This window comes from Cololabis saira, chromosome 17 (genome assembly GCF_033807715.1).
Source record: "Cololabis saira isolate AMF1-May2022 chromosome 17, fColSai1.1, whole genome shotgun sequence".
Taxonomy (NCBI): Eukaryota; Metazoa; Chordata; class Actinopteri; order Beloniformes; family Belonidae; genus Cololabis; species Cololabis saira.
In genome coordinates this window covers 20,925,609-20,946,223 of record NC_084603.1, presented here as the reverse complement: position 1 = coordinate 20,946,223, position 20,615 = coordinate 20,925,609, and the positions used below count along the sequence as shown (strand labels likewise).

At 39.8% G+C, this 20,615-nt stretch overlaps 2 protein-coding genes across 2 annotated transcripts; both read left to right on the top strand.

Annotated features, from left to right (window-relative positions):
• Nucleotides 1-307: 307 nt before the first annotated feature.
• On the top strand, nt 308-10,666 carry scdb (stearoyl-CoA desaturase b). Its single transcript, XM_061744585.1, has 6 exons — nt 308-480; nt 1,830-2,065; nt 3,837-3,967; nt 4,187-4,392; nt 5,420-5,652; nt 8,248-10,666. The coding sequence occupies exons 2-6, from the start codon at nt 1,834-1,836 to the stop codon at nt 8,445-8,447; spliced, it is 1,002 nt and encodes a 333-aa protein (XP_061600569.1). The 5' UTR covers nt 308-480; nt 1,830-1,833; the 3' UTR covers nt 8,448-10,666.
• A 3,381-nt stretch (nt 10,667-14,047) lies between these two features.
• On the top strand, nt 14,048-19,987 carry wnt8b (wingless-type MMTV integration site family, member 8b). The gene is made up of 6 exons (XM_061744926.1): nt 14,048-14,166; nt 14,958-14,991; nt 16,088-16,226; nt 17,212-17,337; nt 17,433-17,575; nt 18,783-19,987. Exons 1-6 carry the CDS (start codon nt 14,096-14,098, stop codon nt 19,350-19,352), a joined length of 1,083 nt encoding a protein of 360 aa, XP_061600910.1. The 5' UTR covers nt 14,048-14,095; the 3' UTR covers nt 19,353-19,987.
• Nucleotides 19,988-20,615: the final 628 nt, after the last annotated feature.

Here is a 20,615-nt window from a genome sequence, read left to right as displayed (position 1 = left end):
TTTCTTCACATGCACACCTTCTATTAATACGTGAAACCCCCCAAAACAACCAAAAGCTATAAAAAAAACGCATTTTTTTATTATGCAACTGCCACTTCCGATGAAAGTAACGGTCATAAAATGTCTCAAGACATGTGTAACTCCATGACGTCAGATGAAGTGATGTGAGTCTGCAATCTCTTTCAATGTTTAATCAGTTTTGATAGTTATATTTGAACCTTGCTGATTTGTAAACACGGAACAGCGGTTATTTGTATAAAGTGTCTGGAGCCGGGGTGGAGGGGAGGTAAACATCAGTTCAGCAGACAGCCAATAGGGATATATACTGCCGGTGGCATCTGTTTCCCCAATTGCGCAGTTGCTTTAAAACGAGCTCGGAGCTGACAGAAGGAGCTGGCTGAGCATCAGCGCCCCGGTGTTGCATCTTTATTCTCCCTTCGTCTGATCTGAAGTGAGCCTTGCTGAGAAGACTTAACTCGGGTAAGAGCGCACTTTTAACAAATTCATCTCCACTGCCAGTTTGTGATACATTCATACTGTTACAGTTGATTGAGCTCCACACAAGACACGTAAATATGATGGAACACAGTTGCATTTCTAGATTCTAGATGGAGTCAAGTTCAGGCGTCTAAATGTCGCACCTAAAGGCTGATTTATGGTCCCGCGTTACACCGACGCAGACCCACGGCGTAGGGTGCGCGGCGACGCGCACCGTAGGCTCTGCGTCGATTTAACGCAGAACCATAATTCAGGCTATTCAAGTTCCTGTATCGTGTATGGCTACGATACTAGTTATGTAAGTAGGGTTGCCACCCGTCCCGTAAAATACGGAATTGTCCTTTATTTGAGAAAAAAATGTTGCGTCCCGTATTGAACTAATACGGGACACGATTTGTACCGTATTTTCATTAACTTTTACACCATATTCTAGTTGAATTATTGAAATAAGTTAACTTTTACACCATATTCTAGTTGAATTATTGAAATAAGTTAACTTTTACACCATATTCTAGTTGAATTATTGAAATAAATTAACTTTTACACCATATTCTAGTTGAATTATTGAAATAAGTTAACTTTTACACCATATTCTAGTTGAATTATTGAAATAAGTTAACTTTTACACCATATTCTAGTTGAATTATTGAAATAAGTTAACTTTTACACCATATTCTAGTTGAATTATTGAAATAAATTAACTCTTACACCATATTCTAGTTGAATTATTGAAATAAATGAACTTTTACACCATATTCTTCACCTGTAACTATATTATACATCTTGGCTGATGTTGACATACATAGCCTAGCATAGGAGGCTATTTCAGTTGGTAGTATGGTTGTCTGTCTCTAAGTGCCCATAGTTACATTACAAACAAGTGTCCGTAAAGTATGTTACTTATTATCCATCAGACACAATCATGCATTTCCGCTTCACACCTGGTTTAACTGTGTATGAAGAAGCGACTGTTCTCAAATGCGCGTTCCCGCCTCGGGGCTACTTTTTACGAAGGGGTGCTCTTTTCGGCGCAACATCTGTAGTTGATTTTTGTTTCTTTCAAAGAACAAACGCTGTTGGAAATTCATGTAAGTTATGTCACCGAACATGATTCACGTGTTATTTAAAATGTTTTACCAGAGCTAACCGAAACCCCTGCTTAATGTGCATACTGTGTGATCACTTGAAGAGTGATGTGCTCGCTGTGGGTTGTACAGGCGTGTGCTTGAGCCCAGCCGGCCACCGTACCTACCTCTGTCTGTCTGCATCAGGCTGTGCGCATTAAACTGAGCTACAAATCTCCCCCTTTTTCCGCACTGCTGCACCTTTAGAAAGATGACCGAAGCCGAGACCAGAAATAACCACGCCGACAAGCAGCAAAACGGAGATGCCATGGCGGAGACATCGACTGCGGATGATGTTTTTGACCACACATATAAAGAGAAAGAGGCCAAACCACCGACGATATTGGTGTGGAGAAATATCCTACTGATGTTTATACTGCATGTCGGTGCGCTTTATGGACTGACTCTTATTCCCTACGCATCATTTTTAACTCTTGCATGGAGTAAGTATTAAATGACTGCGTACATTTTCAGATTTTTGTTGGTTTTTCCTCCTTCCAAGCCACAGACATCAGAGGACAGAATGTGCTGATGCTGTGTGATCATTGCTAACACTGTCTGAGGGGAATAATAGAGAATGAGTCACTCTGGCCTAATTTTCAGTATACAGTCCTAGGAATATCCTCATCTGTTTCATACAGAATCATCAGATTTTCAGACAAAACTTACCATGAAATATAGGGAAGATATGTAAACCCAAAAGGTGATTTACTAAAAACTTTGAACTTACAAGCTGGTTGTGTCACCTTAAAGCAGCAATCATTGCACGATCAGTCATTGATTTTCACTCTGGTGCTTTAATAATGCAGACTAGGCTTCACCAAAACTTGTCATTCCCTCTTATTGTTATTGTTAAATGTACTATCTCTTGTAGTGCAGTCATAGAGTGATAACCTGTAGCTCCCTTCACAATTGTCTGCAAGATGTTAATGTTTCCCTTGATTATGGTGAGTTGATGCAGCAGTGCATCTCCACAACAGTCCTCGGTCATGTCAGTGTTTAACTGGCGCTGTGATGTTGTGTTAGAGGAATTTGCTTTTTAAACAGAGGGACTGGTGACATCTCCACTGTTCAATGTTTAACTCACTGGTCTGTAAACCATGCTTCGGAACGGTTAAAGAGTTGTTCTCTGTGACAAAACTAAAATGTTATTTTTGGTAAGCATGAGTTTTAAATGTTGGAGTCACCAACTGTGATTTTTAGAGCTATCTTGTAACCCTTAACGATTTCTGCCATGTGCTGTTGATGGTGAGACCTTTTCAGGCAACTCTAGTGCTGCTGGAAAAACAGAATTGTGTTGATTTGATTTGTCAGAGTTGGTATATAACACTTGGGTGTGTCGGATCCAGCTGGAGCCAGTTAGTGTTGTTTGGTACATCTTTTGGATTTAGTAACTAAGCGGACAAATATCTTTTTTGTTCAAGCCCAGTTGGTGTTGAACTGTATTTTTGCTTCATTTTATAAGAGTATGAACTGAAGCATGTCTTAAACAAATTCATTTTGTGTACACTCAAGTAGCCTTTTTATTTTATTTCAGTGCTTAAAATGAAAACAAAAGCAGTAGCCAGCAGTGCACACAGCCATGCATCTTTTGCAGCTCAAACCTGTGACTCATTATAAACTATTTGAGCTTGTTGGAATGTTCCACATGTCTTAAATTAGAAGTGTTTTGAATTTCAGTCATCAAAACAGTTTGCTGAATAATACAAATTTGTGCTTAATATATGTAGACTGTTAAGGCATGACTCAAATTCCCAAACAAGCTCAACTTTGTTTTCACTCTTGCACTGCATAATTTTTCCCTCTCTTTGCAATGCTGAGCTGCATATTATTTCACTGGGGAACACAAAGCACAATCGCCGTTTAATATAGACATCCCATTGTGAGCTGCATGGCACAACAAGAGACTGCTCATTGCCAATCAGAAGTTCCCGGGTTTCAGATCCTGGCTAGTCTTGTCTAGGCCTCACATAGCAATGCATTCATCAGTTTTAGAACAACAGAAGTGTGAGGGTTGGCCTGCATGCTCCCACCACCCCATCTCCCTGCACAGATGACTTGTCTCAGAACAAAAAAAAAAAAAAAAGGCTTGAGTGTTATAAAAACAGCTTGGTGTCCCAATGACACTGTTCTCATGGGTATGAAATTCACCTTTAGAGAAGTGGTGACAGTTCCCTGTGAGACACCTGTCCTTTCCACCTCTCTTTCTTGCAGCCGCAGTGTGTTACTTTATAAGTGCTCTTGGTGTGACTGCTGGTGCACACAGATTATGGAGCCACAGATCCTACAAGGCTTCGGTCCCCCTGCGAGTCTTTCTCGCTCTTGGCAACTCCATGGCATTTCAGGTAAAGCAGACGTGAACGTAAACATTTCACATGGCCTATTTTTATAATCTTGTAAGTTTTAAAACAAAAAGTCATCTGTATGATTATGATATACATGTTTTCCACTGAAAGAGGAGTAGAAACAAGTCTCTAGTATTTGTATGGTAATGGAAGTTAAAACTATGTCAATGTTTAATCTTCATCAAAGTGACCTCATTTATTTATCTCCCCCACATGAAGAATGACATTTACGAGTGGACGAGGGACCACCGTGTCCACCATAAGTACTCTGAGACAGACGCAGACCCTCACAACGCTACGCGGGGGTTCTTCTTCTCCCACATTGGTTGGCTGCTTGTTCGCAAACATCCTGACGTTATTGAAAAAGGCCGGAAACTGGAGCTGGCGGACCTGAGGGCGGATAAAGTGGTGATGTTCCAGAGACGGTGAGAAAATGTAATCGTATCAGTTTGATATGCACAGTTTTCATCAATTATTCAGATTAACCAGGTATTCCTTGTCAGACATAACAAGAAACAGTTTGCAATTATCTGCTGTCACTGCAGAGCACTACACTCAGTCGTTTTAGTGGCTCGAATTTCACAGTAATCATGTCTTTGCTTAGTTATCTTATGCAGTAATACAACATGCTAACATTCTGTCTAGTAGATTAAATGGATAATGCTTCCATATTACTGCGAAACTGATATGCAAATATAAATGTTAGCTGTACTTTAACAAGGGCCATGGCACGCACATGCATGCAGAGTATCTACGTAATAGTTTTTCTCTCCTGGACCGGGCCGGTTACAGATTAGGCCAGTTGTCCTCAGGACCCCCTGTCCTGCATGTTTTACATGTTTCACTTCTCTAGCGCACCCTGATACAAATTACTGTGTCTGGGTGGTAACCATAGAAACCAAAGCTTGTGCCCCCAACGCCAAATGTGTTTTTTTTAAAGCTCTCGACCAGCAAAGAGCTTGTTCTTAGGCTACCAAATGTAGTGTTCTGGTTCTGATCCAGTCCTGGAAGGGGTCCAGACTGCAGAGTGTCCCCTGATTTGGTCTTGGACCAGCTTTCTGCTTCTCTGGAAGCAATAACAGATTTTTTTATTTTTCTCACACAGAAAAACGCTGTCCAGAGATTTGCTGGTTCAAAGGACTCTGTCAACAGAGCATATTAGTTCACTGTTTGCAGTGTCTTATTTGCAAATTGTCAGGGGATAGTCATAGTAATAAAGAGATATGTATTTGGAGCTTCAATGGAGCTCTTTACTCTTACATTTGTGCAGGTATGATAGTGTTTTCATTACTATTGAGAGGGTATGATCATAGAATCCACTCTGACTTTTGGCACTTTACTTACAAATCAGATAATGTTTGATAACGGTATTGTTTGTATTTAGCTTAACTGTATATCCAATGATGACCAAATCCAAAGCAGTTTGTGTGAAACAGAATTTGTTCTTTTCAGATACTACAAGATGTCTGTGTTGATCCTTTGCTTCCTCGTGCCCATGTTGGTACCCTGGTACTTCTGGGGGGAATCATTGACTGTGGGTTACTTCGTGCCTGGACTCCTGAGGTACACTATTGTGCTCAATGCAACCTGGCTGGTGAACAGTGCTGCGCACATGTGGGGCAACAGGCCTTATGACAAGACCATTAACCCAAGGGAAAATCCACTGGTTGCTTTCACTGCCATAGGTAAGGATTGATCCTTTTTTTTTTTTCTTCCTATCAATTATGTCTTTCAAAGTATGTCTGTGTAATCCTTTAGTCTGTGTATGACTGAAGGACGTTTGAATTAACCTTTCAAGCATGTACAAAGACGGCCTTGCTAAGTCAGGAACTCTCACCAAACTATTTCAGCGTGGCACTTGTGGGGGGACAGTGTGCTAATCCACTTGGTGGTGTTTTTGTCTGGTTGTGCCTCCTCTAGAGTTCACATTTAGAGCTGAGCAGACTTTAAGCTACGTACAATATTTAGTTAATTGCACTCATCGTCTTTAAGGACATTATTTTCAGGAGTTAAGTTATTTTCTTTTGCTTTGTCCACCACAGGCTGCCACTAATAATTGTAGAAAAACAACCTTATTTTGTCAGACTACACACTTTTTCATATGTATCTCCAATTTATGCTAAGATGCTTCATGGTATTAGCTAATGGATCTATAAGATTATTTGAAATAAAGACACATTTTTCAATTTCAAAGATGTTATGTATCAGGACATAATAATAAAACAAAAATGCAATTTAACAAAACAAAAAAACATTTAAATCAGACCCTGCCTTGAGAGGTTATAGTTATGTAGTGAGTTTAGCAAAGCCAGGTTTTCTTCAAAAGAACTGGGTTGACGAATGAGCTGTGATCAAACATAATTGGGAGTAACATAATCAGCTGAGTTTGTTAGTCTTGTCTAACTGCTTCAGGATCTGTGCCCGTTCTCAAAAACAAGATGCATCAGCAGTCCTGAATTCAACATGAATTTCTGATCAAAAGGGATAATAATTGTTTCCGTTGGAAATCTATGCATGACCAACAAATAGATTCAGTGCTGAAAAGAATAAAACACCACTGGATTGTGATTCAATAAAATCAGTTTGTAAATCCACTGTCCATCTTATAAGATGACAGTGAAAATGTTATCAGTTATTTAACAATCTTACATTTATCAAAGATCGGTCAAGTGCTGATCATGAGAAGATGAAAGATGGTGGTTTTCACAACCGATTTAATCTGGAACATTGAACATAAACTGGTTTGGTCAAGGTTACAAATTTAGAGTAAATGAACACAGTTATCTAAGCAGATTAAAAGTGAAATTTGTTGAGTCTATGCTTTCTCGTGACACAATGGTAACTCTATCACCACTGTCTCACTCCCTGGTGTTACATCTTCAGATTGGCAACAAGAATTCAAACATTTTAACATTCTGTTATTTAACAAACACTAACATAGGGATAGAATATGACAAAAACAAGTACACTCTTACTGCAGCAGCAAGATACTGCTGATCAAAAGAGAAGTGTGACCACTTTTATAAGAGCAGAAGTTTGGTGGTAAGGAGCATTTAGGTCTACGTTACTGTAATGCCAAGTAGGACAGATGTAGCCGTGTACTAAAAGAAGCAGTAGTGGTTGCCTATCAATCTGGGAAGGATTACAGGATCATATAAAACCATTTGGAGTCCATTGTGTAGTGAGAAAGAAGCCTTCTTGAAATATTCAAGATACAACTTAAATGACATTTGGCGAACACCGAAAGCTGCATGGTGGTGGAGTAATGATGATGCAGGTGTTGTTTTGTCTGTGTGTCTAGCCACACCTTGAGCACCTGGCAGTACCTGACAAGAATGAACCTCGGTGTAAAATATTCTCTGTAGAATATCCCGTCTGTCTGACAACTAAAGCTTGGTTGGCATTGTGATGCAATATGTTCTAATGGGTGAAACCATGAAAATGAAAGATGATATGCTTCCTTTTTAACATCAGTGTATTTGTTTGTTAATAATATTGTTGATTAAATCTTGTGAAAAGAAGTGTAGATAGACTACTTAACTAATGGTTGAAATGATAGAGACAAGAACCAAAAACTGTCAAGGTGACGAGGAGTAAACATGCACGATTTGTATTTTTCTCCACGCATTTGATCTGAACTGGACGTATTCATGGAAAGCGGGGGCTTTGCTCCACATAGTTTACATGGATAGCATACTTCAGCTAAATTTACTCATAAATCCCAAATATACTCAAGATTGAATCAAAATGTACGCCCCCCCCCTCCTCCATCATGCAATGTTTTCCTATTTATCTCTTTATCCATCACATTTTTGGCCTTCCATCCCGACCTTTTGAAATCACCAAATTCAGTCTCATTCCTCACAGTGGTGACGATGCATCAAAGCTTGGGGAGCACCTGACCCACATCCAGTCCCGCACAATAGCAGGCTTGTGAGCGAGGGTCACACACTCACTCTCTGAGGGTCTGGATGGGATATAATCGAGCAAATTAGATTCCTGGTAGTTTGTGAATTAGATTGGGTAACGGTCAGCCCTTTTGACTTTCAAATCCAAAATAAGTCCCCACTATGACAAATCGAATTAACAGTCACATGCTGCCAACAGCTGTTCATTCCTCTCCAAGATTCTTGTGATCTGTTCAAATCAAGATTCATTTAACACGTGATGTCATTGCCATTATGAAGATTGTTACGCAAAGTGTGTTCATGCATATGTTCATAATCCTCTGTATTTGTTTACAGTCAGCAAAACCCTTTTTTTCCCTTCTGGTTTTTCAGGGGAAGGCTTCCACAACTACCATCACACATTTCCCTTCGACTATGCCACAAGTGAGTTTGGCTGCAAGCTCAATCTCACCACTGCCTTCATAGACCTCATGTGCTTCCTGGGCTTGGCCAAAGACTGCAAGAGTGTTTCAAAGGAAATGATCACGGCTCGCAAACAGCGAACGGGTGGCATCACCAAAAAGAGTGGCTGAGTCAGAGAGCTACGCTACAAAAACCCTTCATCTGATACAATATGCTTAACTGAGACAAAAAAGTAGCAACAGGCATAGCAGCATTTCACTGGTGTGGTGGTGATTTCCATGCTTCTGATTATAAGTTATACCTATTTGTAAGACTAATATTGACTTAAAGATTTTCCATAAAAGCTGTGGGTCTCTCTTTATGATTTGAAGTGTTCTTGCAGACTATTTGTTACTAGTGGAATCTTGACTACAAGTGCAAATACTGCTTGTTCATCATATCAAACAGGCATGGGAGAGAGAAGAATAAATGAATGTATCTTTTGGCCACGTTAGGGCTTCAAAATAAATCTGTGTGAGCACTGTGTAAAAGCAGTAATGGCAAAGTCATCTTCTGTACCATATAATTCTTAATTTGCTATTTATTGGTAGTTTTTCGACACCTTGAAAGCTTTACTGAAACCCTTGTTAGGGCACTTTCTGTGCAGAGAAGATTGAAGTTGTTTTGCTGTAAACTGTAGTAGTGTTTGTCATCCCATGAAGAGTGCATTTTTGTCTTAATATTTGCTTACTTAAAGCTAAGGTTTTTCTCTATTTTTGGTAAGCAAATAATCTTACTAAACCATGAGCTGCTTTTTTTTTTTTCATTGCTTACATCAAAACAGTTAGGTCTCTCTTAAGCTATCAGCATTTTTCATTTCTGGGTGACCATGGATTAAAAATAATTCTAATGTGTTATTGTGTTATATTTGACACCCTTCCTATTCAACGGTCTTCTTGCTGAGGATTAAGTTGTCTTCTGTATGAATTATTTTTCTGTCAAATCACTGTTTGAGATGTGAAGCTGCCTCAGATATGATCATTAACTGTCCTGGACTGTAACATGGAAAAGAGACCATTCAAGTTTTGAAAACCGATAATTTGCAATAATTTTGTAGCCCTTTGAGTCACTCTTAGATTTCTTTTCCCCTCAAATTAGGCCTCAACATGTGTATAGCACATGCATTTGTCTTCTCCGGTGTGATTATATTTAAAAAGCTTCAGCCCAAATGCCTTATGAGGGTTGCACATGTTTAAAAAAAAAATGTAAGTGCAATATATAAATTAGAGGAACACTTTTGAAGAATCCCTTCAAATCTGTGTGATCCATGCTCATTTATGACAACCAACAAATCCTTAAACAAGTATGGGTTAGTGTCATTTAATTCTTAAGAAAGCTGTTTGCTCTAAAATGAGATGTAAACCTATGACAAAATTAATTATACTTTTGTAAAAAAAAAAAAAAAATTGCCACAATTCCTCGTTTACAATGCAACACTTTTATACAGTGTTAAAAAAGCACCTTTTTTTGAAAGAATGTTTTTGTATGTATTGTAAAGTACAGTAAATAAACCAAATTTTTGCATATATCAGGATGTTTGTTTTAAGACTCTTTATTTACACATTGAGGGGTAAAAATAACCCAAAACAAACAACCTATATGGTTACTCCTTTGATACTGCAGTGGTACATTGCCTGCAAGCTTCTCTAGCCATGTTGGCCACTCAAAACACATTAATACGCAAGATGCAGTCACCTGTCCACCATTCCTTTCATACACTCACTACAAACCAACAAAAAGCAGAAGCCCCCAGGACCAGGAACTGAGACCAGGCTTTCTGGCTCTGAGCAGCAGATTTCACTCCAGAACGCCTCAGTAGTCTTGAGATTTCATTGTATCTGCAGAGTCAAGACACCCTGTACCAGACACACCAAAGCAGTATCAGAACATAACTGAGCCTCTTTCATGTCTCACAGCAGCTGCAGTGTTTCTTTTTTAAATTCTTATTTTCGTGTCTGTACACATTGCAGTGATGTAACTTGTCCAAAAGCTCCAGTTTGATCTCATCTGTCCAGAGGACATTCTTCCAGAAACTTGGTGATTTCTGTTTCTGATTATGCATTTTGACAAATTTCAGTCTGCTTTCCTTATGCTTTGCTGTCAACGGTGGCGTCCTCCTTGGTTATCCTTGGCTCAAACAGCTGTTGATAGTACGAGCCCACACTGGAGTAACTTGATCTTGATTGATTTGTGTTTACCGTGAATCTCCTGGGAAAGTTTTCTTTCGCTATTCATATTATCCATCTTTTCAATTTGTCATCGATATATTTCTTGCAGCCACATCCAGAAAAGTTGGCAAGAGTCCTGTGGACCCTAAATTTCTTAATGAAAATTGCAACTGTAGTTAATTTGTCCCTTTTTAATAAACTATTTACTATTGCTTTTGTCAGTCTTAAGTTATTTCAACGACCCCAGTGGGGGTTTTCTTTCTTTAATGGAAGGGTACCAACATATTTGTCCATGTTTGTATATGTCAACTCCTGCAAACTTTGGTTTTACCTCGGGGTCATTGGTTTTAGTCCCAATGTGTCCTATGGTAACATATCATTGCCCTAACACATGGTGGAGGCCTGCGCTATGAAATATATATATAAAAAAATCCTGGTGGGTGAAGTTGACTTGTTCTGTAAAGGACATTTGTTTGGTCAAAGACAAGAAAAGTGCTGTAAAACTGTTTTCCATTTATCTAGATGGGTGGTGGTTCAGTTTAAACTTCGCTGTCACCACGTATCAGTCCTGCTGAAGTATCCTCCAGCAAAACACCAAATCCCCCCCAGCTCGTAGTGTTTGAGTCTAGTTTGCTTAGAGGTGGGCAAAGGTGTAGGATAAGTCCCTTACTCTGGCCAGTAAAGGGGCTCTATTTGCTCTCAAAACTGTCCATTTATCTAAAGAACTGTACTTTTTACTCCCCGCATGACAAGTCATCAGCTCACACAGTGAATGATCTTCTTGCTCTATGAGAAAGCAACAGATATTTTTGTTTATTGAGGTTTTTTGGTTTGCACGCATGTGTGTATATAGTCACACAGGAAATCCAACGCTGCGTGCTATTGGGGAGACTGGTCCAAATGTATTCTAAGTGATGGCACCACTGCTGACCTCTGTGATTCCAACAGTGACATCAGCCCGCTGTCCATTGGCTGCTGACTGTCAGGCCATTCTCTCCGTGGCATGCGACACCTCAGTGTGAGAGCTCAGACAACTCACTGTGGTGAGTCAGGCGCTTTCAGCTTAGTACTTTTAAACTTGTGTGCAAGGTGGTCTTTTTAATATCATCTTCTGCTTGCCACTATGAAAACCAACAAACACTAACCTGTTAAGTTTGAGTACAGCTGTAGCTCCCTCTTAAGAATATTTTAGCGTTGCTCACTAAAGAGGTGGTTTGTGGCTCCGCAAGAGAGCAGATGCTCTTGGGTAAGACACTTTAGCAATAGTAGATAAATTGTTCAAATAATTTACTTTTGATAAAACACAACTACAATGCAAGAGTACCTAGTTTAAATAACCATCTTACAAGCCCTCTAATAGGATTATCTTACAAGAGCATTATAATAATGTATAAAATGCTGTTTAACTTTTTTATAAATCAAAATAATTAAATGCAGAAAATGATTTTTCATTCTTACTTTTTGAGATACAACTAAGGATTATTTTAATAATGTAATAATCTGTTATAGTTTCTTATTTCCTTCTTTTAAGTGTTGGATTGGTTCTTAAAAGCTATAAAAAATTCTGAGAAATACCTTTGTGGCTGCTCTGATGATCAGATCTGATTAATTGTAGCAATTGTTTGATGTACGAATGAAATTACTCAATCATGTTTCTTTTTTCAAGGTCTTTCTATGGTTTAAGAGTGGAAAAAGCACAGTTTATAAGTGAGTCAGAATGACATTAAAAAAAACATAAGAATAATGACTCAAATGAAATACAATGGTTCCACAAAAAAATTATAGGCAAGAAATTTGTAGTTTCACGTATTTGTAGTCTGACCTAGATGGAGGCCATCCCAGATAAACTCCCAGAGCACTAACTGTGCTATTATGTAAAAGTTTCATAAACATAACCTGAACCAGAGAGTGTTGCAAGAAGGTTACCTGAAAGATCAACATTTGCAGCAATAAAAGGTCTCTTGAACAATTTTCTGCAGAACTGTAGTCTATAAAGGAGTTTACCGACCAGGGTTAAAAAGTAAAATAAAATAAAATGCAAAATGTTGACTCATCATTACAACCTCAATATGACATCATGAGGTGTGGGTTCTGTAGCGTCTTAATGTTATTTATAAGGTTGCCATCACTACTTGAATGCCTATAAATATTAAAATATGCATCTTGTATTCCCAGATGTTCAGTTTCATTCACATTCCAATGAACCTTGAAAACAAATAAACAGGTTTCTACAAAAGCAGCAAGTGCTGCTTGATTATCACTTTTACAGCACCTCTAATTAAGACCATGCACTTGGCAGCGCTTGACCTGTAAACCCACTTCAGGCCTTCTTTTAGGCTTTGCATGTGTTAAAAAGAAAAAGAAGAGAAAAAGTCGCTATAACAACAGGGTAGCTCTTGCTTTTGTCTCATCTTGCTTGCCATTTACGTTTAAATCTAAATCCAAAAACATCCATCTGAAGTCTCCCCCTCCAAATAACTTTTCTCTAGTCCTTATTTGCACACAAGAAGATTGCAGAAGGCCTGCTTGAGTCAAAGGAAAGAGATCTAAGGGTCAGACAGGGTTACTGCGGAATAACATTTCACGCAGTGTTAGGAAAGGAGCGTCTGGATTAGTGATGCAAACGCATCTGATCAGCGACTCTGCCAATCCACTGTATTCTCTTCATTTCTCCAGGCACAGATTTATATAAACTAATGTTCAATGTAGAATTTCCTGGTAAGAAAATGGAAGAAAAAAAAAGAAAATCAGGAAAAAAGTGATTATCTCGTAGGCTACACCACTTGCAAACTGCATGGATCATATGGATGGGCCTATCAGACATAATGTCGCTTAAATATTACAATAAACGCGCATTTATTTGCAGAAACGACGTTTTCCAATCAGTCACGCTGAATTTGAACGTGTATTAATTTTGCTTGATCAAACACCTCCGTGTAAAGGCTGATTTATAGTTCTGCGTTACACCCACGCAGAGCTACGGCGTAGGCTCTGCGTCGATTTAACGCGGAACCATAATTCAGTCTGAGTAATAACCCCTGTGTTTCGGTGTGATACGCGCTGATTCAATCACACCTTTGTTAAACCGTGAATTACTTCCTCAAGAACAAACGGTTTCAGGGTACATTTTATAACCCCCCCATCACACTAACAATCCGTCTTCCAGAAGGCTATCTTCCACTAATCCCTGACAATCAGCTGTCCTTAGATAGCTTAAATACACTTTTTTTTTTGTGACCAGAAATTCAAGGGATCAGTGTTACACTTTTCCTATAGGATTAAATAGATCTTCCTTTGCTCTTGAATGGAGGCAGGGAGCCCGCAGTTGCCCGGCCCTGAAGGCCCAGGGTGCCCTTTTGATCATTTCAGTCTCTCCTCGGTGCAATACTTCTGATTGGCCAAGGGACTAAGCAGGGGGAAAATCTTTAATTAAGCAGATAATCTCTTGTTGGGACGAGAGCAGCTCCATTTCAGAGCCCCCTCCTTGAATCTTGATAGCTCCTGGTGAAGTTTTATGTGCTGGTTAGTAGCTCAGTTTCCTCTCCATCGTTGCGCTCTCCGCAAGCTCTGGACGGAGCTCAGGGTCGCGGTCGGCACTCTCACCTGTCAGGATGTTCATGCACTTGGAGGTTTTCTATTACGTTTTCATTCTCCTGACTCACATGAGGTCGTACAGTTGCTGGTAAGTTTGATCCATCCCTTGATTTTTTTGATTTTTTTTGCTCATCCTAAAGACGTTAATTTCCAAAGCATGTATAGGCCTATTTAATCGCATCCTTTGAAAGTTTAATACTCATAAGAGTCAAAAATCAGTCACTGTTTGAATCTACGCAGGAAAATTACATACATTACAAAATTCCTTTGGTCCTTGGAATTATTCTTTATTGTTGCATCAGAAATTGTTTTTCCCCAATGAGGCAGCTTTTATGAGCCTGATATATTTAATTTGTTTTGCTTCAGAGATCTTTTTTTTTGACCCTGTAGGTTATATGGAAACCTTTTGGGTTGCCAAATTGTTGAAAAAACAAACAAACAAACAAAAAAAGACATTTATTGGTAACCTAACAAAAGAAGGTTGCACATGATCTGGACCAAAACCAATCAGTTTATACCCATCGCTGCATATCGCTCCTGATGGATTAGAGCTGTTTAATGTTGATGATCAGCTCTAACCATGGTACGATTAAATATAAAATAATTAACATTGAAAACTACACTTTAACACTCTGATGACTTTCTCCAAGGAAAGTGCTTCAATCTTTGCATTCTGACAAAAAAGAAGAAGAGAAAGGAAAGATAATTTCAAATAATAAGAAAAAATGAAGGCATGTTTTAGCATGGTTCACTAAGGGTTGGATGCCCACCGATGTCACAGTTTCACATGTTCCAAAGCACACTAATGAGAGATGTTAGCAGAGGAATTTGTGAAGGACACTGAGCTTCCCTGAGTGAATAAGCTGTCTCCTTTTCCAGGTCAGTGAATAATTTCTTGATGACTGGACCCAAGGTAAGCCAACTCTCTTTTGATCTTTCCTCCTCTTTTCTCCCAAAAAGAAAGAGGGAGAAAAACCACAATCCTTATGTTATCTTAACTCATGTGTATTGACAAGCTCTGATACCTGTCTGTATGCAACAATGGCACTAAATAAGTGATATTCTTGGCCTTTTGTGATTCCCCCCCTCCTTGGTACACTTGACCTTATTCAGAGGCTCTGTGTGTCCAAGGGTTGAATGTGTTAAGAAGCAAGGGCAGGCAATGCTGTAGTGGGTGGTCATCATTAGTGAGCCAGACCCCTGTGAAAGAGGTAGTACTCCATCTCCCTGAAGGCCACTTGAGACATATTAGTTATATTATCATTCACACAGTCTGAACAAGCAGCAGGTGAAAGCCAAGGACAGAGTGCACTGAGAAATCTAACTTATGGCGTTCACAGCTCTCAGATGAGTTTAAAAAAGTAAAATAATACCTGAGGACAGTTTGAGATACTCATGTGTGTCGTATAACTTTTTGATTTAATACATTTTCATTAATGATTTTGTTTAGGTGTTGATCAAAAGAACGGCATGAAGATTTCATAAGGGATCACAGGAAGGCTTGAATACATTTACAGTTTTAAGTATTTAAGATTTGATTTTGGGGACTGGTCCAGGGTTTACCCCTGCCTTTCGCCCGATTAGAGCTGGAGGAGGCAGCAGCAGATCCATGTGATCCTAAAACAGGAAAAAAACGGGTATACATAATGGATGGATTTGGTTGAGTTTAAAAAAAGCTCTTAACTTCCCTTGGATCATCTAAAGACCCATAAACAGCAGCACAGATGCTTAAACTTTCATCCTTGTGGATGAACGTTCATCCTTTATATCTACTATAAATGCACAATAGGCTTTTTATCGGTTTAGATGTATTACACAGGAAGACTTAAATCTTTTAAACTGGGTGAGTCCCACCAAAATACACCTGCTAAGTTTCATCATGAAAGATGTTAACATCAGTTATTCTGATTCTGATTCTAAATCAGTGTGATATTATTGCCAAATGTAGGATTTCTGAATATTGTCTAATGGGTCAATATCATGCAATATCACTGTTGCTGCTGCTTCAGGCGTACTTAATCTACTCGAGCAGCGTGGCGGCAGGAGCTCAGAGCGGCATAGAAGAGTGCAAATATCAGTTTGCATGGGACCGCTGGAACTGCCCCGAGAGAGCTCTGCAGCTGTCAACACAGAGCAGCCTGCGTAGTGGTAAGTCCAGATCCTAACAAACCACAGACGAGCTCAGCACCATCTCAAATACATCCACACAGCAAATAAAGCGTGTTGTCTGACTGTTTACTTCTGTTTGTTTCTATCTTTTGTGTGTTGACTGGGAGAGGTCAGGAGGATGCATTAAGTTGAAAGACTTTATTTAAGCTTTAGGATGGTTATAGTGTTCATCTTCACTCAAGATTAAAAAAAAAAAAATCATGCAAATTCATTTCACAACTTCACCCAAAATCACCACCTCTATTTGGATCCTATGAAGGCAACGTTAGATGGGGCAGGTGTGAATCAAAACTGCTCTTGTGGTTCTGCACTGAGTATGTAAAACTGGCCAGCCAAATCCTTTTGAACGCTTTTTTCAGACAAGTTAGACTAAACATGTAAACTTAAAATGAACCCATTAAAAAATAAATTACATTGGAGACTGGGCAGGACGCTCGGTTAAAAAATAAATACATCTTTTAGTATACATTATTGACTTTTCCTTTATTTTAAAGGTCCTTTTGGAAAGGTTAAAAACCTGCATCTCCTACCAATGCAGTAATGAGGCTAAGGCTGGAAATAGAATATGATAAATCACATTCTTAATTTGAGTTCTCGACTTAAATTAAATCAACTTGTATTCTGAGACTGTCATGGAAAAAAAACACTAAAGAAAATGAAAGGAAAAAGAGAGGCTGTCCTTTTTGGCTTTTTATTTGAGCTTAAACTCCAAGAGTGTCCTTGATAGTCAGAAGGCCTTCCAACATGATAAAGATATTATTATTCATACAATCTGAGTCAGTCAAAGCAGAAGATTTGATATTGGCCATCAAACACCAGAAATATTCAGATGAAATCTGTGGTGAAGAAGTCACCCTGACCTTTCTTTCTTCACAGAGTGACAAACACACATATGAATAAACTGTCCCTGAGTGCTTATTTTCCCTGACAAGACCATATAACTAACGATTCCCTGTGCCGACAGCAAATCGAGAAGCTGCGTTTGTCCACGCCATCAGCTCGGCTGGGGTGATGTACACGTTAACCAGGAACTGCAGTCTGGGAGACTTTGACAACTGCGGCTGTGATGACAGCAGGAATGGACAACGAGGTCACAGAAATTAAAAAAGCACAGCAGCATTCTGCATGAAGAAAGACACATAGAAAATTAATATGAGTTGTTTTATTGTGTTTATTCATTGCTAGGTGGCCTCGGCTGGCTCTGGGGAGGCTGCAGTGATAATGTTGGCTTCGGCGAAGCCATCTCCAAGCAGTTCGTGGATGCCTTGGAGACTGGGCAGGACGCTCGGGCAGCCATGAATCTCCATAATAACGAAGCTGGGCGCAAGGTACAGTAGGTGCTCTAAATCCACACCGTTAACTTGGAAGTGAAAGATGAGCCCTTAGTACAAACTGTCGCACAATTACACAATGTCAGAGCGTTGATTTGAAGTGTTTAAAGTGGGTGGCAACTTGGTGGAAATGTTGGTTGAAATCCCTCATGGCCCTCCAACTGATTGCAGTGTAAAGTGTAAAGCAGCCTTTGAATCATTTTTCCCTGCTCAGCATTACGCTGAATGTGCCACCCAAGCATCCCTTTCACATCGCTATAAGTGAGGTGCCACTCGTCCCCGATAATAACAACAGTGTGTTCGGTGTACCAGAAGGGCCTATTTACCAGTGCTGAATGCAACTAATGACAAAACCTCAACTCAAGAATCTCAGGATCGCTGGTGCAGGCTTAATTAAAGATCCTGGGGAGCCAGACATTGCACAGAATTCTGTATTATTCTGCTGTCTTAAAATAAGTGTTTAGTTTTATTCTTGCAATAAGGATCCCACATTTATCTTGGTCTTTGTTTGGCCCCGAGGGAGTCTGAGGGGACCACAGGCGTGCAGCTGAAGTGCTCTTTGTTTACGCTGCCTCTGCTCCCCCCTGTTGGGCCCTGGGATCCCCATGGCACCTGGAGCATCATTGTAACAGAAAAAAAATGGGGATATAAATAGAGAAAAATCCTTTTTTTTTATTTTTCAACTCAATGGGACTCTCCATTGGGTCCTCGCACACAAGAAAACATGTTGATAATGAACATGCTAAATAAATACGCCTATTTATTCTGGGGGAACAATAGGACTCAATGTGAAACTTTGATTCAGCCTCACCTCAGCTGAGAGTTCATCTCCCTCTTGCTAAAGGAAAACACCCCTTTTCAACCGACAGCTGTTTTGTGTCGGAGGGAAAGTCAGGAAACACTGGGCACAACAAAGGAACTCAGCATTGGACCTTGAAGCTATCTTCTATTCAGAGTATTCTTCCCTTCTTTTATTGAACTGGAAAACTTTAAGAATACAATCAGTTAATTTGACAACATGTCAATCAATAGAGAAAGATGTTTTTACTGACCCACTTGTAACTTAATGTGCACAAACACATTCAGCTTTTACAGTTTGCAAAGGTTTTTCATACAAATCAACAACAGAATCAGATTATTTAAAGACTTAGTAAACTAGAAGAAGCATGTTTGTGAGCTGAATGTTCCCCTCTGATGCCTGCAGGCTGTCAAGGGGACCATGCAGAGGACGTGCAAGTGCCACGGTGTTTCGGGAAGCTGCACCACTCAGACTTGCTGGCTGCAGCTGCCAGAGTTCAGGGAGGTGGGAAACTACTTGAAGGAAAAGTACCACAGAGCTCTGAAAGTGGATCTCCTCCGAGGGGCAGGGAACAGCGCGGCCAGCCGTGGAGCCATCGCCGAGACCTTCAGCTCCATCTCCCGCAAGGAACTGGTCCACCTGGAAGACTCCCCCGATTACTGCCTGGAGAACCGCACTCTGGGCCTGCCAGGCACAGAGGGCCGCGAGTGCCTGAAGAAGGGCAAGAACTTGACCAAATGGGAGAAACGGAGCTGCAAGAGACTGTGTGGAGAGTGCAGTCTGGCTGTGGAAGAGCGCAAAGCTGAGATGGTCTCCAGCTGCAATTGTAAGTTCCACTGGTGCTGCGCGGTGAAGTGTGAGCAGTGCAGAAAGACAGTGACCAAATACTTTTGTGTGAAGAAAGAAAGTCAGAGGGGAAGGAACGAGAGCGCCGCCAGCCGCCGGAAGAACCTCAGACTGAGGAAGAAGCACTAAGCATCTTCGCCACGTCTCTGCATGCACATATAGCACATACTGTATGTTGCAGCTCCTGCAAATATCCAGACCAGCAGATAACTTGTGTTCTGAACAAGGACATGTTAGACTGTCTACAATGAGTCTAACTGCATGGATGGTTGCTGGCAGGGATGGGCAACGGAGTCGCATGAGATGAGGGGATGCTCTTTTATAACTTTGTAGATTTGTTTTTCTTCTAGCATAAATGTATTTAAGATATATTTTTATATATATTTTTTTTTTACAACATTTTGAAAAAATCACTGGGCATTGATGTTTTCTTTCTGACTTTAAAATACTCAACAACGTAATTAATTTATTCTCATGTTTAAACAAAAACTTTGGAGAAAATCTTATAAGGTGGATGAATGATCTGGCAATCTGTTGAGTAAATTATATTCTAAAAAAACAAAAACCAAACCCCCATAAGGTCATGTCGATCTTTGCATACTTTAACTTTAAGATGTCAAGTTTTTTAATTAATTTGACGATGAAGCAATATGACATTTTTTAGGACAGTTTGCTCTCTTGTTATCCGGCTCGCTCTGACATTTCCTTTTCTGATGTATTTAATTGTACATAAATTGAAGCACTTTGTGCCGTACATTGTTAATTTATTGCACAGCATTATCTAGTTTTGCTTTATTGTTAGTTACCCTTTTGGTTTCTTTTCTATTGAAATGTAATGAAAGAATAATAAATCCTTTAATCACATACATTATTCAGCCTGAAGAAAGTGCTCATCCTTCTTTAGCGTACTCTTTGTGACATCAACAACTGGTAGTCAGAAGTAAACACAATCTTAGTCTTCACCTTGCTCCCACTGGGGTTAAGATACTCCAGGGTCAACCAAAAAGAAAAGAAAGCTTTCCAACATGCTCTTCCCTCCATCACGCCTTTCTCAATTACGCCTTGACAAATACCTCCCGTTCTCCCCTTCATCATGGTAATCCTCAAAAGTGCTTGGAGGTTTCTTCACTGTTTAATACTAGTTTAATTAACTTTGTCCAGACAGAGCATGGCCGTGGGGGTGGAGGGCATGAGGCAAGTTCCCCTCAAAAACTCTCTCCGCCTCTAATTTTCTATGCTAATCTCCTTTTTCACGCCGCACCTCCTTAGGAGTGGGGGGAAAGAAATGTTGGGAAAACTTTGGGTTGCCTGTGCAAGGCTTCCTGTGGCTGTTTTCTCTCTGGGCCCACCTATTTGGATCCTTTCACTCCTCCAGGGCCTTCCTTTGCTCGA